Source organism: Engraulis encrasicolus, chromosome 15, assembly GCF_034702125.1.
Source record: "Engraulis encrasicolus isolate BLACKSEA-1 chromosome 15, IST_EnEncr_1.0, whole genome shotgun sequence".
Taxonomy (NCBI): domain Eukaryota; kingdom Metazoa; phylum Chordata; class Actinopteri; order Clupeiformes; family Engraulidae; genus Engraulis; species Engraulis encrasicolus.
In genome coordinates this window covers 23,575,200-23,586,752 of record NC_085871.1, presented here as the reverse complement: position 1 = coordinate 23,586,752, position 11,553 = coordinate 23,575,200, and the positions used below count along the sequence as shown (strand labels likewise).

The following is an 11,553-nucleotide window of genomic DNA, read 5'->3' as shown; positions in this document are numbered from 1 at the left end:
TCCGGTCTTGCCAAACACCCCATTTTCTCTCTCTCTCTCTCTGTCTGAAACACACACACACACACACACACACACACACACACACACACACACACACACACACACACAGGCACTCTTGTGTTTCAGTGCCTGAAGATGGTCATCGTCGCTGGTGGTCCAGTCTTTTGCCCAGGGCCACACACACGCACACGCACACGCACACGCGCGCGCACACACACACAGACCTGCTTCTCATGTGCGTCTGGCCCAGCAGTACTAGCACATCACAGGGCCATCACAGCACATCACATCACATCACAGCACATTAGAGAGCCTCTCTGACAGTGGGTGTCTAGTTGTTGGGCCCGTCTGGTGTAGTCTAGGGCAGGGATTCTTAACCAATGGGCTGCAGCCCAAAGTTGGGCCGTGCTCAGAAACTTGAGGGCCGCGGGAAACTTTCAACCTCACGGTGAAAGGCCGCGAGGGCCGCTTAACTGCATACATTCATCAATTAAAGATGCTGAAGGCAGAGTGCGTCTTTTCACTCTAGCGCAGTTCTGCTGCTTAAATGACCACGCACTGCTTTTGTTTAGTAGGCTAACCAGGCTAACCTTGTAGAAGATGCGTGAAGAACAAGACGGCAATACTTAGTGCACAAATGGAGAATGAGAAATTACCAACCGGAGTGAAAAAAGTGATTTGCCGATGTCTTCTCTCTTCACGTCTTGGTTACAAAGTAAGCAATTGAAACGTTAGCCAAAATGATTCTGTTAACTGATAAAGCAAATACGTTATCCATGTGTCCCCCAAAATAGGCTACTTTTATTACATGAATTTTGCATGATATTAAAAAACTTTCCGTTGGTGACAGACACCCTCCCTTTAGGCTGGGTTTACATGTAAACGTAGGTCTGTGGAAGGTGGGTGTTGTGTGACCAGCCAAATGAGGTGTGTTAACTGCTGGTTGAGCTTAGCTATACCACCATTATCAATCCACCATTATCAATCCATATCCTCCTTGTCAATCAGTGAGGCAGACTAAGTGTATCGTAGAATATTACGACAAACGTGTGTGTGTTTCTGTTTGTCCGTGTGCATGCGTGAAGGACCATATTGTGAGTGTATGTGTGTGCGCATGCGTGGAGGATCATGGTGTGTGTGTGTGTGTGTGTGTGTGTGTGTGTGTGTGTGTGTGTGTGTGTGTGTGTGTGTGTGTGTGTGTGTGTGTGTGTGTGTGTGTGTGTGTGTGTGTGTGTGTGTGTGTGTGTGTGTGTGTGTGTGTGTGTGTGTGTGTGTGTGTTTTTGTTTGACTGCACTACACGATGGCCTGAGTGGAAACATCTGCAGCGTAACAGAATGCAAATGTGAGCGGAGCACACAGTCAAAGCCGCGTATGAACCGCTCCTAGAAGTACTGCCAAGTGCACACGCACATACACACACATACACACACACACACTCTCCATCTTTCTTGTTTTTCCTCAGCAAACTCACGGGCCGTTTCCCATAATTCCTTGCGTCTGGTGCGCTGAGTAATGGTTGTTTAGCCAACAGTCCAGAAGAGAGAGTGTGTGTGTGCGCTTGCGTGTGCACGTGTGTGTGTGTGGTCCAGGCTAGAGGTCTGCTGAGGATAGTGTTTATGAATATCTCTTGTGCGCACACACACACTCATATGGACAAACACACACTCGTTCACTTGCATGACGCATAACTCTTACACACGCTCATACACAGACCCTGATGTATACATACACTTTTGCACGCACATGTACTTGCAATCACAGCCCCGCACAGCTCTCTGGAACTCTGATGGAGAGAGGCTGCGTGTTTGGATGTAAACGGCTCTTAAGATGACTAACGATGGAAAACCGTCGCCATTTACCTTGGTCTTGCTTTCTGTCTGTCTTTCTTTTTGCTTTCTTTCCTTTCTTCCTTACTCTCTGACTCTCGCTTTCTCTTGTGCTCTTTCTCTTGTGCTCTTTCTCTCTCTCCTCCGTCCCTCCCTGCCTCTCATCTTGTCTTTCTTTCTTTCTTTCTTTCTTTTTCTTTCTTTCTTTCTTTCTTTCTATTTCTTTATTTCCCCCCCACCCTCTCTCTCTCTCCCTCCCCTTTCTGTATTTCCTTCTCCTCTCTTCTGCGTTCCATGCAGAGGAATGGTTTCTGGTTTGGGGAATGTAATCAGAGATGTTTTTGGACGGCGTCACGATCCGTTACTCAGTTCCCATTTGCCGAGGCATTCACGCTGCACATGCAAACGCTTAGCGCTCCCTCTTTCTCACTCCCTCTCGCACACGCACACGCACACACACACACACACACACACACACACACACACAGGGCACTCTTTTAGCACACACAACTGCCGTTTCAAAGCTTGGCCTGTCCTTGGCTTGCTGTGCTGTACTGTTCTCTGCGCTGCTGTTTTTCTTGCACATGTACACATGTGGCTGCAGAGAACTGGGGAGTCTGAGCGGGTGGCGTTTTTGCATTTTGTGGCGATTGGTTGTTGTTTTTGTTTGTAGTTTTCACATTATCACGCTGTTTCCTTCGGTTCTTTACCTTGAGCTCTCTGCTCTTTTTTTGGTGCTGGTTTTCGTTTCCTTGGTTCCTCATTCATTTTGCAGTTCAGTGAATAGTTTTATCTTAAAATGTTATTGCTGTAGTAATTGTGCCAGAACATTGAAAGGATAATCCGTTTGGTTTTATATTTCCCCTTGATGAATTGATGACCAAACACAACTCTGCAGCAATGATCACTTTGGGTCTCTTACGGCGCGTTGTTTACAGTATGAAGCAATTCCTCTATAGTAACGCACCTTACATTGTCACCTTACATTGTCTCTGTTGCAGGGTGTACAGCTACCGCCACTTCGCACCCCCCACCACCCCGTGCAGCACAGACGTGTGCGACAGCGACTACACGCCGGGCCGGCGCGCTCCCCCGCACCACCACCAGAGGCCAGTGGCGAGCAGCAGCAGCAACGGCGGCCCAGCGGGGGCAGGGGGCGTTGGAGGAATTGGAGGAGGAGGGGCCGGGGCCTTCCCCTCCAAAGGTGGTGGCGGCGGCTACGCCAGCGACCTCAACTACGACTCGGAGCCCTTCCCCCCTCCCCCCACGCCGCGCAGCCAGTACATGTCGGCGGAGGAGAACAACTGCGAAAGCTGCCCGCCCTCGCCTTACACGGAGCGCAGCTACTCGCACCACCTGTACCCGCCCCCGCCCTCGCCCTGCACCGACTCCTCCTGAGAGACACACCTGCCGTATGGACGGACAAATTACATGCGCTATGTATGTACACACACGTATACAAAGGTCATGCTCCAAACATGCCCCACTCTACTGCTACTGCTAGCCTGCTTTCCTGCCCACTCTCTCTCTCTCTCTCCCGCCATGCGATGCCAACTACACTGCAGCGCCACCTATACGTGCAGCAGCTGTTACCTGGTATGCTGCCACCTGGTGGCACCCTCACTCCTTACTGGCGGTGTAGTGGCTTTGAATGGCCCAATCACAGCCCAGAGGGGGTGCCCCCTCACTCCACACTCACTGTACATAAACAGAAGCCCCCCAAACACACCATCATCCTCAGACTTTGGTTTTAAAGGAAGACAAGGACACGGAGGAAGAAGTGAGAAGCGGAGATGTGGGAGGGAGAGAGAGAAAGAAAGGGTGAACGAGTGTGGCTGAATGGAGAAGTGCATCTAGAGTGGTGCAGTAGCACATTCACACAGTGAATCCCCCCTCGCCTTTCAGACTTTGATCGGAAGGGTGATTCCTGTACACTATGACGGAATGGACGGTTCATGACTGAGAGGAGAATCTTTTTCTTTCCACAACCGACAAAAAACAAAACAAAGCGGTGTGTAGGTGGGCCGATGGTTGGAGCTGGCAGGACATTTGTACATTTTAAAGAGAGAAAAAAGAAAAACAAAAGCATATTTATATATTTTCTATACAGCGTTTTATTGGTTCTTGCCATAGAGGTTTGTATTAAAAAAGAAATTTGTACACTTTTTTTTTCTTTTATTTTCATGTTTTTGTTTTTTGTTTTATTTCGGTTTGTTTTTATTTTTTGTTTGGTCTCAATTTTAATTTTGTATTTTTTAGAAAAAAGTTTTATGGAATCGACATTTGACACTATATTGTTGCCTTAATCCAGGAAAAGAACACACAAATGAAACTACCTTCTTTGGAGACTGAAGGACTTCAGAAACACATGAACAGAGAACAAATCTGCATAATCTGAATTAAGCAAGAAGAGGGAGAGAGGAAGCGCGAGTGAGAAACGCTGTTGGAAAACTAGGAGTGAGGGGGAGAGAGAGAGCTTTTTATTCTTAAAGTAGCCTTTCTGATACCAAATAACGTCAAAACACCAATGTGTACACTACCGAAGTGAGCGCTACATGGGTAAACAGAGGAGATGTGAGGAGAGGGGTTATAATGGGAAGGGTGGAGGGCGCCATCTGGTGGTCCCAGGCCGCTTTTACACTGTGCCATTCTGCAGCAACGGCAGCCATTTTGTCAGCAGGGTTACCGAGTTAGGTAACCATACCAACCACCGCCTGCCGGGCAAGTTGTCACTCAAATTACAGAGTGTCAAGAAAACATGAGACAAACTGCTTTTTGTAATCTTTTTAGATCCTGACATTATTTGTGTTGTTGGTTTTAGAAACTTTTTTTCTCCTCTTTTCTTTGGTTGCTATTGCAATATTTTAAACTGGAATCTTAGACCATGTCCCAATCAATGTTTTCAAAGGACTGCTAGAATGGAATAATAACCATCAGTGGTCAGGCATCTTGAACGATCTAGCAGTAGAGAGTTGTTGAGATTCAACATTTCACAATCACTTTACAAATGACCACGGGCAACTGTGTGTTGGTGTGATCATGTTTCCCATAGTATTTAGCCAAAACTTTCCAATATTTTTCTATTTATTTTTATTCCGACTCTTCACTGCTATTCTTTGTTTCTCGCCATTTCTTTGTGTGCTGGATTACAAATCACTACCTTGTAACCCTGTTTTGATTGGGTAAGGTGTGCAGCCCATCACTCTTTTCTAAATTATTGTTGTCTCTCTGCCCGGCTAGCTGTTTCTGCTGTCATCAACGCAGACAAAACAAAAACAAGTGTTTTCTTCCGTCTGTCTTTCTGTAAAAAAACAAACAAACAAACAAATTCCCCATGAACAAGTTCTTGTGCCTGAGCAGGTTTTCAACAGTTGTTACAATCATGGGCTCTTTTTTATGAAAGACAAGCAAATTAAGGCAATCAATGCCCAGTGGAAGAATCAAATCCAACCGAATGAAAAAGACATTTTAAATATTTTTATACCACATATTGTGTAGATATCATATTTATAAGCTATAAAAAGAAAAAAATCATTGTAAATCTTTTCATGGTAATCCTTGCAGTACGTTCATTTTTGTTTCTGTTCATATCCTCCAGTTATATCTGCCAGTCTATTTTTCTACTCGGAAAACGGTCTGTCTGTTGCATACGTATGAAGACAATCTGCGATGGACCATTCTGAACATTTTTTTTTGTTGTTGTTGTTTTTTTTTACATATCCAGTTCGTCTGTCCTACCATGGCCTCCCGTGATCGATCACCGGCATGGGTGTTGTGCTTTTTCGTCCCAGAGACCGCCGCCGTGCCAAAACTGAATTTGAACAATCCTTGTCAGACCGTTAACTTATCCCTCCTTTTTATTTTTTTCTTTCTCGTAATTTTTTTCTTTCCTTTTTTCCCACTCCGCCTGTCCCAGCTCATGTCCCCTCCATTCACGGTTTTCTGGTAGGCCTACAGCTCGACACAGCGCGACTTGGCCGACACTTTTTGCTTTACGATTGAGCTGTGTCGTGCCCATTCGAAAAGCAAAAAATGGTGGCCGAGTCGCACTGTGTCCAGCTGTAGGCCTACCAGAAAAACGGCAGCGGAAAAGAAGCAATTGTGATTTAGGCAGAGTTAGTGGGGACGCTGTCCTTCCTGGTAACCATCTCTAGTCATTGTCTGCTTCATGCCTCTTATATGTTTTCATGAGTGTGTGTGGCAGTATCAGGCCAAGCCCAGAGCTCTGTATCAGGAGTACTGCATCTGTCTGCCACAGGGGACTGCACAGTGGGTGAGCTTTTGTACCCTGTGTGTGTGTGTGCGTGCGTGCGTGCGTGCGTCTGTCATTTTCAGTGCTTGCATGCGAGTGTGTGTGTGTGTGTGTGTGTGTGTGTGTGTGTGTGTGTGTGTGTGTGTGTGTGTGTGTGTGTGTGTGTGTGTGTGTGTGTGTGTGTGTGTGTGTCTGTCATCGCGTTCATGCGAGTGTGTTTGTGTGTGTGTGAGTGCGTGCGTGTCTTTGTGAGTGCATGCATGTCTTTGTCAATGCGTGCATGTCTATGTGATCACTGCATCATCAAACTACCACTCCATCTCCCATGCTCCCTGTGCATTATGTTGTGCTAATGGCTGTCGTGTAAAAATTGCCAGTAATTGTTTGTTTGTTTTTATCGTTGCTGTCCTAATGCCTGCTTCTATTTGTTGCCACTTCATTGCCCTCGTCTGCTATTTTCTGCCCAGAGATCAGTTTTACGATTTGGGTCGTCGTCGTTCCCATCCCCCCACCCTTACTACCACTACCACTGTGCCATCCCCTTTTATGTGCCCAGTCCTGAATCAGCACCCAATTCAGCCCCCTATGGGGTGCTGCCCCCACATGACTGCCAGAGGTGTCAATCAAACATTGGGCTGCGGTAAACTTCCTGGTCAGATAGCCTTTGCTGTGTACGCCCCAATATCTGCCACGTTCCCGAGGTCACAAAATACTTCTGTCGTAGACGAGGCAACGGAACCCAGAGGATGGGGTATTTATTTACCATTAAAACGAGACCGAATGAGAGAAGTCAGACCTTGGGGCAGAATGGGGAGTGTAAGGTTGGATTACTTCCGAAAAATCGTGGAGCCTTGGACTGCTTTTTTGTGTTTTGTTTTGTTTTGTTTTTTGTTTTTCCTCGTCAGTTCTCACTGTGGCTCGAGCAGCCATTTTTTGTTGTTGTTGTTGTTGGCCACTACGCATTTTGTTTTCATTTCTGAATAGTCACATCCAAATCGTGTTGCCAATTGCTTTGTCCTCCCTCTCCTCTTATTATTATTGTTATTATTATTATTATTTTGTAATATCCAGTTGTAAACATCCACATCACTATGTTTTTTGCTGCTGTTTTCGACACCACCAAAAATGAAATTCAGATCAGTCAAGTGGTACAATCATAAGACGTGTAAATGTGTATGTATCAGGGCTTGACACTGACAACTGCCAACCACAAATGCTGGTAAAACTTGGCCGTGGCTAGTAACAATATAGGTCTCACTACCGACTTTGACAGGTAATTTATTCATTGGTGTGACATCACAGTAGCTGCATTAATTGTTTGTATTTAAGAATATTCTAAAGGCAGAAACTGACAACACAACTCTGGCTAGCAGAAAGGCTAAACTAGCCGCAGTGGCCGGTGAGAACAAAAGTTAATGTCAAGCCCTGGTATGTATGTGTGTGTTTGTATGTATGTATGTATGTATGTATGTATGTATGTATGTATAGACCTCTGTGTTGTTCTCCTCCTTCCCTCACCATCACTCCCCTAAAGCCCCCAGCCCCTGACGTCCCTTTAAGAGAAAAAGAAATGTCTTGTTTTTGTTGTTAAAGGGCTTCGAGGGTTGGAGACCCTTAGATAAGAGTTAACGGTCCCATTGACCACCATCTGATCAAACCAGCATCGTCGAGAGAGGAGAGGTTCTCATTGTTGAGAAAGAGATGTTCTCATTTTATTTTTTAATTTTCCTAAAAACTGCACTTTACAGGAGCTCCTGCTTAACTTACAGGTACAAGGAAATGCAAAACTGAAAGAATGCTTGTGGAATGTGTGTGTGAGCGAGTTGTGGAGACAGAAGGAGAGAGCAAGAGAGATGTGTGTGTGTGTCTTGAGAGTGAGACCGTAAAAAAAATCCAATCAAACGTGCTGCCAACTTTTACTCTTGGATGTATGTAGCATGGTGTCTGTGAACTACATGAACTACAATGTAACTAACTACATTTGAACACAAAGGCATAGGACGCATGACTGTAGGCACCATATAATAAGTGAAACCATGATGGGGATGGAAAGGCACTGCACCCTGAAGCGCTCGGATTGGTTCACTCTGTTACAGCTTTAGCTTTTGGAACTGGACAAGTAGAGGAAGAGGAGGAGGAGGAAGAGGAAGATTCAGGGGAATTTGGGTGGGTGGGGACAGGAGTCATAGGTTGCTACCTTTAAGGATGTATCCGTTTATCCCTTGGTCTCGCAGGTTCCAAGGAGGTTGCTTGGCAACAAGCACTACGGTAACTGGGCCGTTTTCCACTTGCCTATTGGTTGATAATGAAGTGAACCCGAGGCATGAACAAATGCATTGTAAGAGTACTGGGAGTGAGTTGGGGAATGAGTTGTTGGTCGGAGGTGGTGTTGGTCGGAGTGATTGATGGGAAATCAAAGCAAGTTGCCATGTTGTTTGTGGTTGTTTTTTTGTGCTGGAGTTGTAGTCTAGCCCAGCCTGCGAGTAAATCCATTACAGAAAAAAGCACTTTTGTCTCCACCAAGTTGGCAGGGCTTACTACAGTTTTGAATCCAATGTTGGGGAGGGGTTGGGTTGTGGGGAGGGGAGGGGAGTCAGAATTAAGTCTGTTTTTGAATCGAACAGTCTCGGTCACTCATTCTTTTTATATCATGGTGCTTTGCAAGGATGTTTTTTCAAGATGACCAACATTTGGTTAGTCATGCATTTAATTTCCACTAACTATTTTGTACATTGTTCGCTTTACATACCTGTAAAACCTTGTATAAAAACAGACTTGTACAGCCCAGTCAATAACTACTATAAGCTGTTGTAACAAATGAAATGTTGATTTTTTTAATAAAAATGAGTGAACTTTAACGGTGGCTTGGAGTTTTTGTATTGCCTCACATACATCCTCTGTATTGTATAGTGTGTATGATAAGTGTATCATCTGAATAAGCATGGCTATTATTTGTACTGACATTCTTTAACAGAATTTAATGGGAGGAATTCAGTCTTGGCCAGTAGGTCAGGTTTTGTTAACAAATAATTCCACATCTGGATGCTTAAGTCAGTGCAGGACTAAAATGAAGTACAACTAAAATGCTTAAAAAGTTTGAAATGTTTGAAAAGTGTATACATGGGTTCTACATTTTTGTTTTTTCCTGGCTACGTGACACTAGCTGCGCACAACTCGACCTCTGATTGTTGGAAACCGCCGCCGGTCAAAAAAATAGCTCACATGGTTGGCTGCCAGTGTCTTTCCCCTCCTCACAACATTGTGTTTATAAACATGGTGAACCCATGTATAGCATAGTTTTTTCTTTCTTGTCCAGTCCGGAGAAATTATTTGGATTATAAAATAACCACCTGCCCCCCAGAGGCAGTGTGTGTCCTTGTGTTTGGGGCAATGTACAGATAGATGCATCACCTTAATAATGGATAATTTTTTGTGTGCTTGACCAGATTTAATTTGGCAAAAGATGAAGACATATCTGTGCATGCATGAAGACCGCTGTTCATCTCACTCATTCATCTTCTGGTATAGTCAAGAGTTTAGTTTAAAAAAAAACTGGACTTGAAGCTTGGGAGGTGTTTTGTCTCCTTCTCCAAGGGAGTTTAAATGTTCTACTTCTGATGTAGTATTTTCTTTTTGTGTCTCTGTTAAGTGGTCCTGTAGGCCACAACATTTTCAGTTAGGCCCACATGATTTGCTTAAAGGTGCACCCGGTAAGATTTTTAGCAGACCATTTCCAGAATTCATGCTGCCCATTCACAAATGTTGCTTTTTTCAGGAATACTAACCACCACCATCAAGGGCAGTCATGGGTGAGCGGTTAGGGCGTCAGACTTGCATCCCAGAGGTTGCCGGTTCGACTCCCGACCCGCCAGGTTGGTGGGGGGAGTAATCAACCAGTGCTCTCCCCCATCCTCCTCCATGACTGAGGTACCCTGAGCATGGTACTGTCCCACCGCACTGCTCCCCATGGGGCGCCACTGAGGGCTGCCCCCTTGCACGGGTGAGGCATAAATGCAATTTCGGTGTGCAGTGTTCACTTGTGTGCTGTGGAGTGCTGTGTCACAATGACAATGGGAGTTGGAGTTTCACTTTCACATTCTAAATATTCATTATGACTGAGAAAATCACACTTTTCATACATGAAAAGGGGATCTTCTACATTGTCCACCATTTTGAATTTCCAGAAATAGACATTTTTAGCTGCAAAACGTATTGTACTTTGGTCATACTTGTAAATACTAGTTTATTACTTAGGAAATATTCATAAAAAGATCAAATTTGGCAATAGGCAGCACAATTTCAATGAGAAGCATAGTTGCAATACCTACTCTGGCCACCATCTTACACAGTGCAACTTTAAGTGGGCCAGTAACGTTGGGGCTATGCCACAGTCTGTCCAGCAGATGGCGCCACTTTTTCAATAAGTTAATAGAGTTCATAGATTTCCCATTTGCTCACAAATGCTCACTGCACATTTCCAAACCCTTACTCAAGATAAGGCCAATTATGCTTCATTTTATGATGGATATCTTTTAATGTTGCCCTCAAGTCAAGTATGTCCCATCTGTGTGTGTAGACCTTTACCAATCAAAGCATGTATTTGTCACTGAAGTCTATTTGATAGTACAGCGGGCAACAAAAGATTACTGCATCAAGTTCAAGTCAAGGGGGCCCTGAAGCCCATGCCTCTATATTTCCATTCTCATATTGTGTTAAAATTACACTTTAAAGAACTATATTTTCAAAACTTTCTCAGAGGCATCTAATAATTGGCAGCAGAGTCAAGCTGTGTCGAGCTGTAGAGGCCTACCAGAAAACAGGCAGTGGAAAAGAGGCATAAATGGCAAGTGGTGCTCACCTTGAACAGCCTGTAGTAAATTCCATGAGGGCAGTCAAATCCTGTCTTGTTGTTTTAGCCAGCAGAGTACATTGAAAACCTGCCAGGGGAGAGTTATTACGCCAATAAAACAATAGCCAACGCAATAGCCAAAGTCTTTACCATATTTGTTGTGGTTACAAATCTAGCCCCTATGTTATATTTAAATCAGATGTGGGTGGGCGAACTAGGCCCAGGGGCCAAATGCAGCCCTTTGATCTTTTTCATGCAGACCGCCTTAAAGGTACACTGTGTAAGATTTTTAGTTGTTTATTTCCAGAATTCATGCTACCCATTCACTAATGTTACCTTTTGCAAACATGAATGTACTTGGGCCATACGACAAAATATTAGTATATTACTTAGTTAGCTTCCATGAAAAGAACAGATATGGCAATAGGCAGCCCAGTTTCAATGAGCAGCATAGTTGCAGTACCTTTTTTGACCATTTCCTGCACAGTGTACCTTGAAAGTCAAAAACAAATTTCAATGTGACCTGTTCGATGTGCATTACCCTAACGTTATAAGACACAACATTATCCTTCTATCCTTGTATATATCCGTCATTACTTAATAGCGTCGTCGTCAGGGTGGCATG

At 44.5% G+C, this 11,553-nt stretch overlaps 1 protein-coding gene across 1 annotated transcript in view; it reads left to right on the top strand.

Moving 5' to 3' along the window:
* The window catches only part of lrp6 (low density lipoprotein receptor-related protein 6), a 117,012-nt gene extending 111,487 nt beyond the window's left edge, over positions 1–5,525 (top strand). The window contains exon 25 of the mRNA XM_063217242.1: positions 2,829–5,525. Coding sequence (XP_063073312.1) covers positions 2,829–3,225 — 397 coding nt within the window. The 3' untranslated portion in view covers positions 3,226–5,525. The remainder of the gene's footprint in view (positions 1–2,828) is intronic.
* The last annotated feature ends 6,028 nt before the right edge of the window (positions 5,526–11,553 follow it).